This window comes from Uranotaenia lowii, chromosome 3, assembly GCF_029784155.1.
Source record: "Uranotaenia lowii strain MFRU-FL chromosome 3, ASM2978415v1, whole genome shotgun sequence".
NCBI classification, from domain to species: domain Eukaryota; kingdom Metazoa; phylum Arthropoda; class Insecta; order Diptera; family Culicidae; genus Uranotaenia; species Uranotaenia lowii.
Window position 1 is genome coordinate 291,591,591 of NC_073693.1, and position 17,500 is coordinate 291,609,090.

The 17,500-nt window shown below is 37.5% G+C and overlaps 2 protein-coding genes across 2 annotated transcripts in view; one reads left to right on the top strand and one right to left on the bottom strand.

Moving 5' to 3' along the window:
- LOC129751268 (ATP-binding cassette sub-family B member 6-like) overlaps positions 1–17,500 on the top strand; it is a 182,176-nt gene that overhangs the window by 149,831 nt on the left and 14,845 nt on the right.
- LOC129751264 (ATP-binding cassette sub-family B member 6) overlaps positions 10,006–17,500 on the bottom strand; it is a 16,848-nt gene continuing 9,353 nt past the window's right edge. The window contains exons 4-5 of the mRNA XM_055746663.1: positions 11,516–11,721; positions 10,006–11,450 (exon numbers count right to left, since the gene is read on the bottom strand). Of these exons, the coding sequence (XP_055602638.1) occupies positions 10,508–11,450; positions 11,516–11,721 (1,149 nt within the window). The 3' untranslated portion in view covers positions 10,006–10,507. The remainder of the gene's footprint in view (positions 11,451–11,515; positions 11,722–17,500) is intronic.

Sequence of the window (17,500 nt, forward strand, 5' to 3'; positions counted from 1 at the left end):
AAATAAATAAAACAAGAATTAAATTAATTTATGAAATAGTTTGTCCGAAAATTCCAGGTTGAATTTCGATAAATTAAGGAATATGTAAAATTGAAAAAACTAATAAAAAACGACTCCATAAGTTTTTAGATTGGCTTTCTAGCAACTTTTTTTCTAGATGAAAAAAGTACGTTGAAGTGGCAATGTATGGAAAAAAAAAATTAGTAGTCACAAAGTAGAATTTCCCAACCGACCATATACATTTTGTAGATTGGCCCAAAAAACTGACCTGTACAAAAATTCAGCTCAATCGGAATTGGTTCAGGGGTGACCCTCAAAAATCACCAAAGGAGGAACCAAAGGAAACCGGAAAAATCGAAATTTTAATTTGGATTTCAAATGACCTCAAAGTGCATAAAATGTCGAAATCTGGTGTTATTTAAAAAAAAATTTCAAAAATTGTCTTCAAATTTCAAAACTACGCAACCCCCTTGCGTGGGCCAAAATATCTGAAAAGTAGAAATTTTAATTTTGATGCCAATTGACATAAAAATGCATGAAACATCGAGATCTGGGGTTATCTCGAATTTTTTGGCCAAAAACGACTTTCTGGTTTCCGAAAATCGACTGATTTCCGAAAACGGCTTAGTCCCAAAAAGTCGATTTTCGGCTATTATTTTATATTTACAATGCTTTTAAATTGAGCCCAGTGACAGGCATGAGGGTGGCAGCGAAAAGGGTCATATCTAATTTCTAAAACAGCCCATATACACTAAGAAATACGAGATTTCTCATTTTTTCGCCCACGACGATGTGAACTTTACTTAGAACCATAACTAAAATGTTATAAATTTAACAACAACAAAATATTCCACTAAATTAACACAACACTTTCGGTAACGCAAAGACAATAAATTTATAGCATTTAGTTCAGTGGTTTCTGAGATAAAGAATGCCGAATTATGGTTTCCTGGTTTACATATTTTCGCTGTCCTCAAAGTGTTAATTATGCCATAAGATTCTTTTATGAACTGGCGCCATAAGAAAAATCAATAATCATGAAACTCATAAGATTGTCTCATGATGCGAATAAATTCTTCAGATGAACACCTATTTCAATGAGAGGTTTTCGCTTCTGATAAGAGGGTCTTATAGAAACAGGAAATTTCATGTAAAATAATAAAAATTCAAGATATGATGTTTTTCATTTTATTTTTTGGCCAATTTGTTAGAAATAATAACATGCATGGTCATCATCAGCAGCACACTAACTCCCAGTTCCAATATTTTTTCTCACCTCCGGATCTTTGATCTTGCGTTTGTTGTCGGTCAGCATGCTGAAAGTAAACAAGAAAATATATTTTAATTTACAAATATATTAAAGGTTTTTAAGAAAATCTTCAACTAAAACTTACCAAGATCACATTAAAAAAAACACACACACACACACACAGGAACTCAATGAAACTTGATGTTTCCTCGAAAGAATTTCTGTTTTTCTTAACTCTACACAGCAAAAAAATTCTAAATCTATATTCTAAATATTCTAAATCTTATAAAACACAATTTTACACCCTAAAAATATTTTAGAGCCGTTTATATATTTGTTTATGAAATGTTTCAAGAATTATGAATTTTATTAAGCTCAACATCCTCTACTTTCTTCAAAACTAGCGTTAAGGAATATTGTGTAGGATTTTGATAGTCCTTATTTCTCTATTCATATTAAGAAAACATTACATAATTTATAAAAAGGTAAATTTTGAGATTTTTCTTATAAAAGTATTTAAAAAACAACAATAGTGTAATATTGGGTAGCGCAAAACGGGGTAAGATCAACCCCCTGGCAACTTGACAGTTTGGTCGAGTTTCGTGTGTCTGTTTCAAAATCGCAGATGTCGCATGTGTGCCGCTTGTTTACATACTTTCCGAGTCATGCATATGGAAAGGGCACACTATTAAATGTAGTGAGAATCAGGCAAATTCATAACTTTTGAATGAATAAAAAAAAGTTTTAACCAAAATTGTTAATCTTGTTCAATATTCTACCGATTTATATATTGTGTAGGAACAGTTTTTCTATAAAATGGCAAAAGTTCTGCGATAATGTGATTGTTTTGTTATTTAAAATGCTCATATGCATCGCACTTTAGGGAAATCTCTTAATGTTTGATAGGGTTGTGTTGTATTTTACATTTATTGTGCTTGAGTGTCTTCAACAGTGTCGGTGGAAGGTAAACTTGTCCCAAAAAACTACTGGATATCAGTAATTTATTTAAAGCAGTCCAGAACTTTTATACCTTATGTAGGACACACAAATTAACGCTCTACTCGTTTTCTTAGACTAAACTTTTGAAAACAGATTCACTTCACATAAAACATAGAAAAAAGTTCTAATTTCAAAACTTTTTTTTAGTTATTGAACCAGTAACAGAAAACATATTTCAATATGGGTCCTTTCGACATGTTGAGTAGCTCGATTTTCGATTTGACAGACCCAGAGAACCAGAAAAAACTGGCACACGCGATTTGTATGGGAAACGTCAAGTTGCCAGGGGGTTGGGTAAGATTGATTACTTTTTTTTAATATTTCTCGATTTTTTTCTGTTAAGAGGAATGTGACATGTTTCATATTTTTAAAACCAGTACTGGACTCCTATGAACGTAAAACATGGTTGCAGAAATTTACTAGACTACTTTTAATTTGATTTGAAAATCAATTTCGTCTTGGTTTAGAATTTGATGCTTTGAGGTAACATTTATCAGTCTCTATTTTGACGGTTTTAACGAATTTTCATGATAATAAAGGATGCAAAACACCTTCATAATGCTAGTAATTGATAAACTAAAGCAGTTCGTGTGTTAAAGCCGAACAACAATTAAAATCGAAAGATTGACCATTATGCTGCATAAATTGAGGGGCTAAATTTTTTAACATTACTTATAAAATTTTAACTACAAAAAATGAAATTTTTCCATCATTCAATTCTCTAGGCTCTCGCTCTATTCCCCTTCATTTTTTTTTCGTCAAATTTTACCATTTGATTCAGTTTCTAGCCTGGCTTACTCTTGGAAAACGTCCCTATTTTTCAAATATCAAAAATTTACCTCAAAATACAACAACAATTACACCAAAACTATAAATTTACAAAGAAAAAAAGTTGAACTGTCACATAAATCAACCTGCTGCTTCTAAACGCTTTGATTTCATCAGGCAGGGTGTTTTAACGAGCCTTCGAAAAAATAGAAATTTCAAGATTTTGAAATAACATTTTTAATTACATTTGAAATTTTCAAAAACAAACCAAGTTTTACCCAATTTGAAACTCAACATGAAGTTTTTTAAACGTAGAAAAAAGTTTTAGGACATTTTAACTTTAGACTTAGTTATTGATGATTATGTGGCAAAATTTCATGTTGATCAAATCTACCCCGGTGATCAACGTTACTCCGTATTACGGTACATGGACACATTTTTCCTTATATAGAAACAATTAGTGCCAAATTAGGAACATCGACATACTTTAAAAAACATGATATTTTTCGTAAATTAAAGCTTGAAATGATTATTTCAAAACATAACAGAGTTCAGAAAAAAAAATGGAACTTAGTTACCAAAAAATTTTATACCTAAGAGTTAAAGATTTGGCCTACTAATATCATATCTAAAAACCTTTGTCAAAATATAGCGAAATTAGGCTTACTTACCCTTACTAATCTAACTGTAAATAATGAATCCTTGACTTTTCTCTTTTTGTTAAACCATTATTGAACATAAAAGGGAATTCACAAAAACTGCATTTCTATACCGAAATTTCATCTGATTGATTTCCTAGAATATGCCAATAATGATGATGAATTAATTTTCACGTAAACCTACACACTAAGATTGCATTTATTCCGCTCGGGACCATGATTCTCCGAACCACAGGGCAACTGCTCAATTTTCACGAAAATTCGCACGAAAACGCATCCGAATTTCGTGACACTTCATTTTTCCTGAAATTGAGGATGACATTTCTACGAGTACACAGGAACTCGAACTAACTCTGTGAATTCAGGACAGATGTGCTCCTGAATCCCAGTAGACACATTTCTTGTCAAATTTTCTTTCTCTTGCTCTCCTGTATTAAAAAAAACAACCGGATTTCTTTCTCTTTCTACTTTCCACTAGTACTTAGAAGTAAAACCCGCGAAAGAGTTCAGACCGTTGTTTCTTTTGCTGTTACCGTCCGTTGATGTTTTTCTAAATTCGAATAGTTATTTTGCATAAACAATTTTATCCGCGATTAAAGACAAACCCAACGGGAGCCACGTAAAAGTCATCTCCGGTTCCATCGGCCGTGTCGTATGCATCATCCGGATGAGATTCGGTAAGTTGCAGTTGTCTAATCTGTTGGCCCATACAAAATTAACGAAACTTTGCCACGCAGATAATTTCGTTGCCTAAAGCGATCGTTTCACCGGCTTCTTCACCACCCGGCCTTAGGGTTTCAACAGAATGTCTCAGTAGCACCGAGACAAACGTACAGCGCTTGTTTAGCCGATTTTCAACACCTTTGGGGAATCACCAACGACCTCCCGGACTGCCTCCCCCGATCCGATTGAACAATTTCTTCAGCCTAATGGATAAGGAACAGCGTTTTTCGAGTCGAGTGCATAGAATTTGTAAGTATCAATTGTGTTGTATGCTAAAAAAGATTGTGAAAATAAACCAATTTGTGTGTGAAAAAATGAAACATTGTTTTTGTTCATATACAAGGAACACCTTTAATTTAAGATTGAATACTAAAGGAAATCGCGGAAAAAACAGAATCCCCTATAAATCGCGGAAAGGAACCGTCTCGAGTCTTACAGGAGGTTTTAGAAGACCACAGTAGGAAACCGTTTCGAACTTACAGGATAGTTTGACAGTTGTTTCTCCTGAGCGATTTTTCTGTCCTGAAATCGTCCTGTAATTTCAGCTGTTGAAAATACAGGACGATATCGTTCCGACCACAGGAGAAAAGATTAAGTGTGTACCATATTTTAAAACAAGCTAAAAAAAATGTCAATGCAGGCTACTATTTAAAAATTCATCAATTTCATAATTCCTTGAAATTTGATGTATGTATTTGAAAAACTAAAAGCAAAAAAGTGAATTCAGATTGAAGAAATTCTGTAGAAATGAACACACGTCCACTTCAAATGTATGGACTAAAAGATGTCCATGAAGTTTTTCTAATTTTGATATTAATTCATCTCCAGGACGATGGAACACATCGAAGATATCGCTGGCGGAGTTCATATCCGCGATCCGGCTGAGCGGAATCGCAATTATGTTGAATCCGGACGCGCAGCGCAACGGCTGCAAAGTTATTTTCGACGTCGACGGCCTAACGATGGGCCAAATATCACACTTTACTCCCAAAAGTTCCAGCTTTCTGTTCGATTTGATTGAGAAGTGCACTCCGATCAGCATGAAGGGAATGCACACGGTCAACAATGGGCTGATGTATAATGTGCTGTTTGCCATTCTGAAACCCTTCATGAGCAAGGAACTGCGGGAGTCAACTTTCATACACGGGAAGAATTGGAAATCTCTGGGCAAGTACATCAATCCAGGGATTCTGCCGGCCAAGTACGGCGGAACTTCCAAGGCTCCCGAGGCCGATGGCAAGAGGTTGGGAGAGCTGTTGCAGCATTACAACGAATATTTTGTCGGTAAGATTGGGATCAACTTTTGAATGCAAAATCTGAAAAAAACTAACGTTTTTCACTAAAACTTCAAATTTATCCCTTTCAGAATATGATTCGTATGGATATACCGGAAATCCTGATGCGTGATAGGCTTCAAGCGTATGAGAAATGTATGTCATCATTTCCAATCAATCGATTAATTTTGCAAGAAAACATTCGTTAGTTTTATATAGGTTTAAAAAAAAGTAGGTAGGTAATCAAATACATGAGTCATTGCTTATTGGACAAAAAGAACACGACAAAAACGGTCTGTCTCTTTTTTCATGTTAACCGAGTTTCTTTTAGGGGGGTGATTAATTTGAGTTTAAACCATAAGATTGGGATCTTTTTATCAAACTGAAAAAACCACGAAGAATTCCAATTGAAACTAACGTAAAATAAATATAAATAAACAATTTTATAAAATTTCAAAATGTGTTTTACTGCAGATTTCTAATCGCTATCATTCCCATCATTAGGATATAAAATATCTTAACATTTTGGAACCCAAAATTTGGGTGAAACATTCAAAACTGTTTTCAAGAACCTTTGGCCCTCTTTAGACCACACACAAGCAGCTTTAATAAATATTTATCACTGAAACCATATAAACCGAACTGAAGTGCAAGGTCTACCCTGTGGCATCTCTTGTTTCTTTGCGACAAGATCGTGTCGCCCTTTTACATATTTTTCCATTCAGGTGCAAATTACTAAATGAGCCATACTAGTCCAACATACTAGTGACTTAAGTGGAGGGCCATCATCATCATTTCTAAGTGGACGGCAGTTCAATTGAATGGTTGAAATAAATCTGTTGATGTGACAAAATGGTTAAATTCATAATTCATACCTTCACAGTTTTTTTTTTCAAAAAAAAAAAAGAAAAAAAATGATAATCTATTCAACCTATCTCAATGAACGCAGAGATACTTCTTTGAAAGTAGCTAACCTTCCGAGGGCATCAGCTCAAGATCAGGGCAAGTTATGATTCTTCTGGCTGGAGCAACTACATCGACGGACAATCCACTGCAGTATTATTTTTGTTTTTCTGAGTCAGAAATGAACGGCTTGGTGGTGTAACAAAGAACGTGTTATGGAGACTGATAACCGAAAGAAGGCGTGAGTTGTCTTCCGATCACCGATCAACATATGAGCGAGGAATAAAACAAAACAAAAACTTACACTAGAAAAACGGAAGTCCGATATTCTGTTTGAGCACAAGAGAGGAGAAAAAGAAAAAAAGAAACTAGGTAGGTAGGTAAATGATGAAGGTCACTGTTGATTTCATTGAGAAAGTCCATTCAAAATACATGCGTAGGGAACACCAGGACGAGTGGGAAACGTAGATTATAGTGTAAACATTGTCATTTTATTCACGGTGTCTTTTTTGGGACCAATAAAAAGGAAAAATTTGCATATCTGATAATGTTGCTCCATTATAGAGGAGACTGTCCTCTATCCAACGCAATATTCAACAAAAAAAAATCTAATGAACAACATTTTTGAAGATTTTTTTGAAGAATAAACAAGCAAATTTTTAAAAAAATTACTAATAATTTTTACTCAATTACTTCAACATCTATAAAAAAATTTTCAAGAATCAGCTGATGTAAATTACTGACAACACTAAATTTTTTCTAACCAAAACACTGTTTTAAAATAGTAATCTTTATGAACATTTCTATCGAAAACAGAATGCAGGAATTGAGAGAAGAAAGTTATAATTTAATCGTTCAGCATTAAAGGGTGTCCACGTTGAAATTGTCACACAATGAAATTGCTCAACCGTTGGGTAGAATTTAATGAAAATTTGGGTGAATGTAGTTCATAGTGCATTGTTTACATCCTGCAAGTTTTAAAGTCCTCTGTGATCAAAACTAGCGGAAATTGAGTCGAAAGAACAGCTCGCGCGAGATAAAATCTTGCACATTAATCAAGAGGACAAGGATCTCTCGCATCGTTCCATCGCTAAAACGTTGGGAATCGCGAAAGTATTTCGTACAACACCATCACAACCGCTTAGTTTGGGCCTTCATCCGAAACCCGAACGCATCCGTTCGGGATGTAGCTAAGAAGCTGCACCTAAGCCGAAGTTTTGTCCAGAAGGCCAAAACTAAGGCTGGGCTTCAAACGTTCAAGATACCTTTTGTATCGCGACGGGGCCCCTAATCGCAACGAGAAGCAGAAAAAGTCCGCCAAAACCCGTGCCAGGAAGTTGTACCTCAACATGCTGACGAAAGTTGAATGCTGTATCATGGACGACGAAACATATGTGAAGACCGACTTCAAACAGATCCCCGCAACCTGTTTTCCACGGCCAAGGATAAGTTCAGCGTTCCGGAGCTTGTCCGCACCCAGAAGATGTCCAAATTTGCAAAAAAAATCCTGGTTTGGCAAGCCATGTGCATGTGCGGGAAGCGGATTGCACCTTTCGTGACCCAGGGCACGATGAACGGACAGGTGTACATGAAAGAGTGCCTCCAGAAGCGGCTGCTTCCCTTCCTGAAGGCCCACAACGTCCCAACAATCTTCTGGCTAGATTTGGCTTCATGCTTCTGCTCCAAGGACGTGCTGAAGTAGAATGCGGACAATAAGGTAAATTTCGTGCAGAAAATGTTCAAGCCTCCCAATACTCCGGAGCTCCGCCCCATCGAGAAGTAATACCGAAATTTCTTGAAATCGTTCTAAAACAGACTTCGTGTGTAGTTCGATGATGATTTCAAACTTCACGTAAAAAATAATCGAATTATCAAATCTAACTAAATGTCTGTATAATAAGCGTAGCTAAAAAAGTTGTGTAAGCTTTTTAAACTCAGTTGAATCAGGCAGATGCTGATGTTTGATCTAAAAGAAAAAAATCATTGTTTATTCAGCGTTGCCTAGTCTAGTCATTTCAGGCATTTTTCAGTACGATTCAACCAGGCATGAGATATGATTGATTTAGGATTAAAATAAGAATAAATTTAAACATGTATTATTCAATAATAGAATATTTTGTTCAAAATATTCCAAGTGAAGTACTGGAATCTGTCTCCCGGGTAGCTCTTCATTGCCTCCTTGCACGAGATCCAATAGACAGATGAGATGTTCTACAAGAATCAACCTGATGCTGATTGAACAAAATTGTAGATCTTTTCGAGTATGTTTATTTTAATAACTGCTCATGTTAACATTTTGGGTTGCTCTTAAAAACCAAAAGAAACTCTAGATAGAACTTAACTGACTAATGACATCAACAAGGTAATAAGCCACTTAACTCTAACCTTAGCTAATATCTTACTTCAAGTGCAATCAGAGGTAGAATTCCCGTTATCTTGAAAGCGATACGTTCAGAAATGCAGCGGAAACGACAATAGACGATCCATTTTTTTTAGATCAGAGATGATTTATTCTTAAGAGTTGCTCTTATCTGTTTTGCTTCTAGAAGTTATGATGAACCCAGTTTGAGAACAAAAGACATTTTGTCTTTTTAAAGTTATGAAATGAGGTTTGGTTTTTCTTATACTTACTTATCACACACAATGTTATTTCGTGAAACAAAATGCAATAAGGACTTACCTGTGGAGTTGATGTCTAAAATATCATAACTTCTTGCTTCTTGGTATAATGAGTACATCGGTATCATCTCTGAGGGAATACGCTGATTCCACGTTGACTATGAGCCTACCTTTTGGAATTTCCGAAAGTAGAATGTGTACTTCTTTGAACTGTATAAAAGAAGAAAATCTAGTTTATTTAGAAAATCTAGTTATACTAGGACTACTATCATCAGTCAAAATATTACCGTTTTTCATGTGAAACCTTTTCCTTGTAAATTCATGTTCCAAGAACAATGCAAGATCTTGGTCATATATGATCTTACAACTTGATGGTGTTTTGAATGAACATAGTTTGTTTTGAATTTTTTTTGGCCTTTTTTCGCTATTTAGGTACAATGAAAGTTTCACTATCCCCAATTTTGCCAATGGATGTCGAGCAATGCCCAACCATTTGAAGATTTGCATATATTTGAACATTTGGGTTTGGTTTTTTCCATGTGCTTTGAGATTTCGGATCCGCTTTAGCATTTTTTTTTAATTTGAAGCTAGTTAAGAATTTCTGTCTATTTCACTAGATCCTCGTGTAGTTGGTATAGTTCCATTTTTGTGTCGTAGTTTGGTGTGGCACACGGGTAGATAAAATATCTGTAAAATTTTAAAAATATATTAATATTACTAAATTTGTTATTCCAGAAATTTACTTTCTCAAAAAAAGAAATAAAGGATTAAAGGTGATATTTCACGGACGTTACAGTAACAAAACAAACCATTGTCATAAACCTACTTTACTGATGAAAACGAAATGATACGTAATTCATATGATGGTTGCTACAAAGCGAACAAGTTAAATAAGTAGTAGGTACAAAAAGGTATCTATCGATTAATATATTCTCTATTCTTTTGAAATGTAAAATTATCCACTAGCTACCCCTATCACATTGCTACCACAATTTGTCAACTTTTTTTAAATCTTATCATCAGGCCTTTTTTTTTTCAAATATTCTATAAAACATGGAACGAATCCACAGCATTCGGTCAAATGAAATTGAAATTATAGAATTGTTTTTCAGAAAGAATGATCTTAATCTGTTCTTGTATTTCACTGCCCACACAAACTGTTTGAAGAAAACACCCTTTTTAAAACTTAATGATTTTTGTTCAGTTTCGACATTCAACCAACTCGCAACTTTTGTCGTTGGTTCCAGGTAATTTAAAGAAAAATTATTATAAAGTTCCTCCAGAAAGTTCTGTAATCTTACTTATACAATCTCCTAATGGTGGTGAGGATGGCGAGGTTGACCGGCTGCTGCATTACCGCCCGATTTTGCACTTCCATTGGTCAGCGCAGGAACATCGGTGTCTCCGTCCTTTGTGGAATCTAAATTTTTGAGCTGTTGGTTCCACATGTCCGCATAGACCCCGTGCTTTCCTAGCAGTTCTTCGTGGCGACCTCTTTCGACAATCATGCCATCCTTTAGAACAAGAATTTCATCCGAATGGATGATCGTTGACAGCCGGTGGGCAATAATCAGCGTTGTTCGGTTGGCGCAAACCCTGGCCAGTGCGGATTGAATGTTACGTTCGGTTTGTGTATCAAGCGCACTGGTGGCCTCGTCCAGCAAAACGATGAACGGTGATTTAAGGATAGTTCTTGCTATGGCAACTCGTTGTTTCTCTCCACCACTCAATCGCAGGCCTCGCTCACCAACCTGCGTTTCGTACTTCTCCGGGAAAGCCATAATTTTGTCGTGGATATCGGCCGATTTGGCTGCCGTTATAATATCCACATCTGGAGCATCGATTCGCCCGTATTGGATGTTGTATTTGATGCTATTATTGAACAGCACAGTATCCTGGGGCACTACTCCAATGGCTTTTCGCAGCGAATCCTGTCGTACGGTTTTAATATTTTGTCCATCGATCGAAATCGATCCACTTTCAACGTCATAAAAGCGGAAAAGCAATCGCATGATGGTACTCTTTCCGGCACCCGATGGACCTACCAAGGCAACCGTTTTACCGGCGGGAACCGAGAAGCTTACATTCCGCAGCACAAACCGTTCCTGATTGTACCCGAAAGTAACATCGGAGAAATCGATTGAGCCCCCTCGAATAACTGCCAGTTCTCCAGCTCCCGGGGCATCTATCACCTCTTGATCCTCCTTCATCAAATCGAACATGTTCTCCATGTCCACAAAGTTCTTCTGGATAGCTCTGCAAAAAGTAGTTTTATAAAATTATACCTTCCATACTAATAGCTAGAATATCTTTTGTCTTACCTGTAGAACGTTCCAAACCAGTTCAGGGGTACGTACAGCTGAATAATGTAACTGGCAAACAGGACGTAGTCACCGACGGTTAGTCCTTCGTGGTAGACCACCAGATAGGCACAGAGCAGCGAACCGGCCAGCAAGCCACCGCACACGATAATGTTCTGCATCGTGTTCAGAATGTTCAGGGTAATAGACGAGCGCCATTCTTCATCCTGAAATTGAAAAATTGATTTTTCTTAACTTTAAGGAGTGTTCATTTTATAAAACGGACACCTAGATGTTACGATAAAAAGTTGACGTTTAACCCAAATTTGGTGAAACTGGTTTTATCGTGTATAAAAGTTTGTTGACAAAGCACTGACATTTTTTTGTGAGAAAGCGACTGGATTCGTAAAATGGGACGAATTTAAAAAGGAACCCCGTGTTTTTATAATTCAAAAGTACTGCTCAGATGGATTATCGTGTAGAAATATTGCAAAGCTTGTGAAACGATCGAAGTCTGCGGTTTATCAAATCATCAGGATATTTGGAGAGCACCATACTCTTGAAGATTTGCCAAGATCCGAAACCAGAAGAGGCACAGTGAATCCACAAATCGAGAAAAAATGTGTTAAGCTTTTGTTGTCACATGAACACAACTCTGTTCGAAGAATTGCCAAGAAACTGAAAATTTCCGTTGGGACCGTCCAAAACATAAAACAAAGGAACCGCATTAAGACCTACAGGAAGCAGAGACATCCTAAACGGATCGCGGAACAGCACGAACGAGCGAAGCAGCGATGTCGGAGACTGGATACGATTTTGAAGAAGCAAAGTAACCGTTGCATTTTGATGGACGATGAAACTTATTGCAAACTAGACATAGCCGCTCTTCCTGGGCCGCAATTTTTCAACGCAACTGTTGGTAAGGAGGTACCTCATGATAAGCGATCCATTGAAATAGAAAAGTTTTTTTTTTTTTTTTTTTTTTGTGGCGTTTAAATAGCTGTGAGAAGCTGACGCGGAAAAGGAAATGTGGGTAGAGGGGTCAGGGAAATAAAAGTTTAGAGTAGGCAGCTTAGAATAGTAAGCGATCTTGAGACGTTGGCTATACCATCTTGCACTTCCTTAAGTCCACTTCGGATGAATATGAACTTAAAGCAGAACAAGATAGTGAACAAACCCCTCATGATACCAGTTGGAGGAAATACGTTGGCGGTTTGAGACAGGTCGCTTAATTAATCCCAACGAAACTAACTACAGTATTTATATATAATTTAAAACAATAAAATAAATTAGAACGCTCTCACCATGTTATAAAACACTGTTATAGGTGTTCATTAAATCCTTGGGATTCGAAGCCATCTTAGGGGTCCAATGTTGAGAGGATATGGCTTGAAGGGCTCGTTCGTCATCATCGGAAGGTCACATGCAAAGAAATAAAAAAAAAAGAAAAAAAAAGAGAAAAAAAGAAAAGAAAAATAGGATATTAGTTCATTTTATCTTTCAATATATAATATGAAGCCTAGCTCAAACCAGTAATAATCTAGCTTTAATATCTTGATCGATATCGTCTACTTATCAAAAGTACTGGAAATGCACAATGCTGTTCTTCTAAAACATAATCACTTATTCTGGTCAGCCTCTCTGACAAACTATGCTAAGTCTACATAGGGGTTCTATTTTAATATATATCGTGTGCCTATTTAAAATGCCCGAGATCAGTGGTTTGGACTACCTATACTCATTGTTATTCTTCAAAACCGTACATTCTATTATCTACTTCCATAGATGAATTTCAAACCTAACCGAAAAACGTAAAGATCTGCTAAAAGTGAATAATTAAATAAAAAGCAAAAAACGTCTAACCAAATGAAATATAACATTCTTCAACAACAGCATTTCCATCCAATGAGCCTCTAGTTCTTGTAAAATGCTTGATTTAAGAATAAGCCAACGAAATTCATAAACCGCAAATACACACTTACTAGAGCATTGGGGAGGCGAATACCATAACCTTCACCTAACATCCATTACAAGCACACGTTTTCTCTATTTTTAATTCTATAAGACTAAACCAACTAACTACCTAACCAAACGAATTATGCCCTATTGAAAGTATCAACTTTTATTATGGTAAATTGTGATACTTTCACTACCAAATGTTGCGATTGTTCTGCGGAAGGGAGGGCAAGTGTTTCAACTCCCATTCATCTTATCAACATGGATCATGAAAAAAATAGACATCTTTGAACCTACTGCTGAATTTAAACTAAATAAAGATGTCCAGCTCCTCTTCTAATTTAGGCCATATTATGACACCATGTTTAATAAGATTGTGTGTAACGACACTGTCAGGAAAATGATGGTTTGATCTATCATTTTCACAAACATACACACCACAGCCGTTAACCCATTGCAACTTAGGGTACGGGATAAGCGATCCATTGAAATAGAAAAGTTTGGACAAAAAGTGCTTGTTTGGCAAGCTATCTGCTCTTGCGGAGAAAGAAGTTCGCCATATTTCACAACAGGTACAATCAATGGTGAAAATTATCGTAAGGAATGCATCGAAATACGCCTTGTTCCAATTTATCGTCATCAAACACAACCATTGTTCTGTCCTGACCTTGCTTCCGCACACTACGCTTCAGCTACTCTCAAACTACTGAAATCCTTCAAGATATGTTTAATTAGGAAAGAGGACAATCCGCCAAACTGTCCTGAGCTGCGCCCGGTAGAGCGTTACTGGGCAATCATCAAGCACAATCTTCGAGAGGATGGTAGAGAAGCACAGTCGGTCGACGAGTTCAAGAAAATTTGGACTAAAGCCAGCCGAAAAGTCAAGCCGGAAACTGTAAAGAGGCTTATAAGGGGAGTTCAAGGAAAAGTGCATCAATTCTATCGTTGAAAACTTTTGGTTAAATTTCTCACTTACTTCTTGTTCTGGATTAGTTTTGCAATGTTTTACAGAAACCTTTATGTAATTTGGTCAATAAATGAATAGGATATCGTCAAAACAAAGTGTCTGTTTTATAAAAGAGCACTGCTTAGTCCGGAAAAGAATTTGCAACCAGACACAAATCCAATCCGATAGAGTTTGTTTGATAAAGCAGAACTATGCTACTCTCACTGGAAGGTTTGACGGTTTCACGAGCTTGAAGGCAGTATTTTACATTCGTTTTGACTTCAATATAAAGTTTCACAAAACTTTACAAGACGATGTGATGGTTATTACAACCGCACAACTTTTGGCCGATAAATTTTCAGGCAAGAATACTGCGTCAAGGAATCAATGCTTGGACATGAGATTGCCCAAGTTTCGAAGATTATTTTGGTGAAGTATATTTTAGACAAATAATGCTTGCTTCGTCTGTTTATTAGAACAAACTTTCATCCGACGGGTCCTACAACACCAGAAAGAAGGCCGGCCAGGAAGACGTAAAAAATTGAGATAGCTATCGACACCACATCTACAGGAAGCCACCACCGGACCCTGACGGAAACTGTTCTTGGAAGTGACCCCTAGATAATCCTAAAGGGTGTCCACGATGAAACTGCCACACTATGAAATTGCTCCAACTTTTTAGCCGTTGGGTAGAATTTAATGAAAATTTGGGTGGATTTAGTTCATAGTGCATTGTTTACATCCTACAAGTTTTAAAGTCCTGTGATTAAAACTCGCGGAAATGAGTCTAATAGAGAATTTGTTTTCAAGTGGTGGTGCACCGGGGCACTACCGGTAGTGCACTTTTTGCTGTTTTCATGCTCGTTTTCACGAAGAGTAGCCCACTGGTAGTGCACCATAAAGTGAACGGTGGAACACTCTGAAAATATTCGGTGTTGCTTGCGCTCTCACCAATACTATCATGAATTTTGACAGCACGTGCTTCCCGATGTAAACAAATATCAGCTGGTTGGTTTATTTCTATACCGCAAAATTGCGTTCGAGCTTTTCTCTTTATTATCCCGAAGAACGGAAACTTGTTCCGGATTCAATACCAGTGCCGTTTCCAACAGAGGCGGAGAATTTCACCTGGATGGCACGTTCCAAAGCAAACAACGCTCCCAAGAAGAAATGTGCCCAGAAGGCTTGCTGCAATCGGTTCCAGGCGATGCCGAAAAAGAGCAGCAAATCCGAGTGCAAAAAGGCCAACCCAAAGATTTGGTAGAATCGCCCAAACCGAAAAGTTTTCTTGTTCGGGAGGGTCCTATAAGTTGGTCTCCACAGCAAGAAGCGTTCAGCTGCATCGAAGCTACTCTGCTACAAGCCAGCTTCGAGCTGTGCCTTAGGGCGACGATGCTCGGTTGCGCCAAGTCCCAGATTTCCACCCGTTGCCCTTCAAAAACGGTAGTTCGAGACTACACCCGCATTGGGAGCTTGAATTTCGTTCGTTTCGGTCTGTTAGCAAAACTTTCTCCCCCGACTTCCGCGATCTGAGTTCGCCATTTTGACTTCCAAGAATTTTTTTTGAAATCTGAAAACGGAAATAGGTACTCGAACGAAGATGAGATTTGCGAGGAATAAACGTTCAAAATACCGGAACCTTCAAGCTGGGGTAACTGCAGTCTAGCAGCAGCAGCAAGCATAGACCGCCCAGAATCAGTCGGTATTGCAGTTATCATCAGAGCCAGAGGCGAATCTACCAAGCAAAATAAATCTGAAATCTTCACAATTCAACATAATATATAAATTCATGCTAAAATTTTCATATTATTTAAAAGACAATGATCAACGAAAGTAAATATCATTTCAATTTTCGAAGTCAAACGAAAACAAAAACCAGCTGTAATGGATTTTTGACAGCTTGATGTTTTTGTTGACACTGCCAATTTCACGCACACCAACAAAGGTGAGTGCAAAACTCGATTCATGCTCGTTTTCAGCGTGGATGGTGCAACACTTTCGGGTGCTGAAAACAAATACGGTATAAAGCCTAGTCCACACTAGGCAACTTGGACTCCGATTTCGGTTGCTGAGACTTGTTTTTGTTTACATTTGATGAGATGCTCGTCTCAAGTCTCCCGACAAGTATGGGAGACATTCAGCAACCAAGATATAAACATAAACAAGTCTCAGCAACCGGAATCGCAGTTCAAGTTGCCGAGTGTTCAACCGAAACCCGAACGCCTCCGTTCGGGATGTGGCTAAGAAGCTGCACATGAGAAGAAGTTCTGTCTAGAAGGCATAAACTAAGGCTGGGCTTCGAACGTTCAAGGTACAAAAGACCCCTTATCGCGACGAGAAGCAGACCCCGACTTCAAACAGATTCCTGGCAACCTGTTTTTCACGTTCAAGGACAAGTTCAGCGTTCCGAAGCATGTCCGCACTAAGAAGATGTCCAAATTTGCTAAGAAATTCCTGGTTTGGCAAGCCATCTGCACGTGCAGGAAGCGGAGTGCACCTTTCGTGACCCAGAACACGATGAACGGACAGGTGTACATGAAAGAGTGCCTCCAGAAGCGGCTGCTTCTTCTCCTGAAGGCCCACAGCGTCCTAACAGTCTTCTGGCCGGATTTGGCCTAATGCCATTATTCCAAGGACGTGCTGAAGTTTTATGCGGACAATAAGGTCAATTTCGTGCCGAAAATGTTCAACATTTCCAACACTCCGGAGCTCCGCCTCATCGAGAAATACTGGGCGATTATGAAGCAGCACCTTCTTAAACAACCTAAGGTAGTGAAGACAGTCGAGGAACTGATGAAAGTATGGGTTGACATGCAAAAAACTGATGATTCACAGGTTTTGCAGAATCTTATGACCGCGGGGTTAAGGCCAATGTGCAGGCATTTGCGTAAGAACTGTAAAAAAATACGAATAAAATAAAGTTTAATAGTTACAGTAGTTTTTCGATTTTATCACTGTTCGATTTTATCAATACCCGCCAAATTCACGCTCGATTTTATCACGGTTATGGTTTCGATTTTATCACGTATGATATTCCGTGACCGTCGCGAGTGATAATCCGATGATGACTGGCTCGTTCTTAGGAGAATGTTTATCTGCACGCT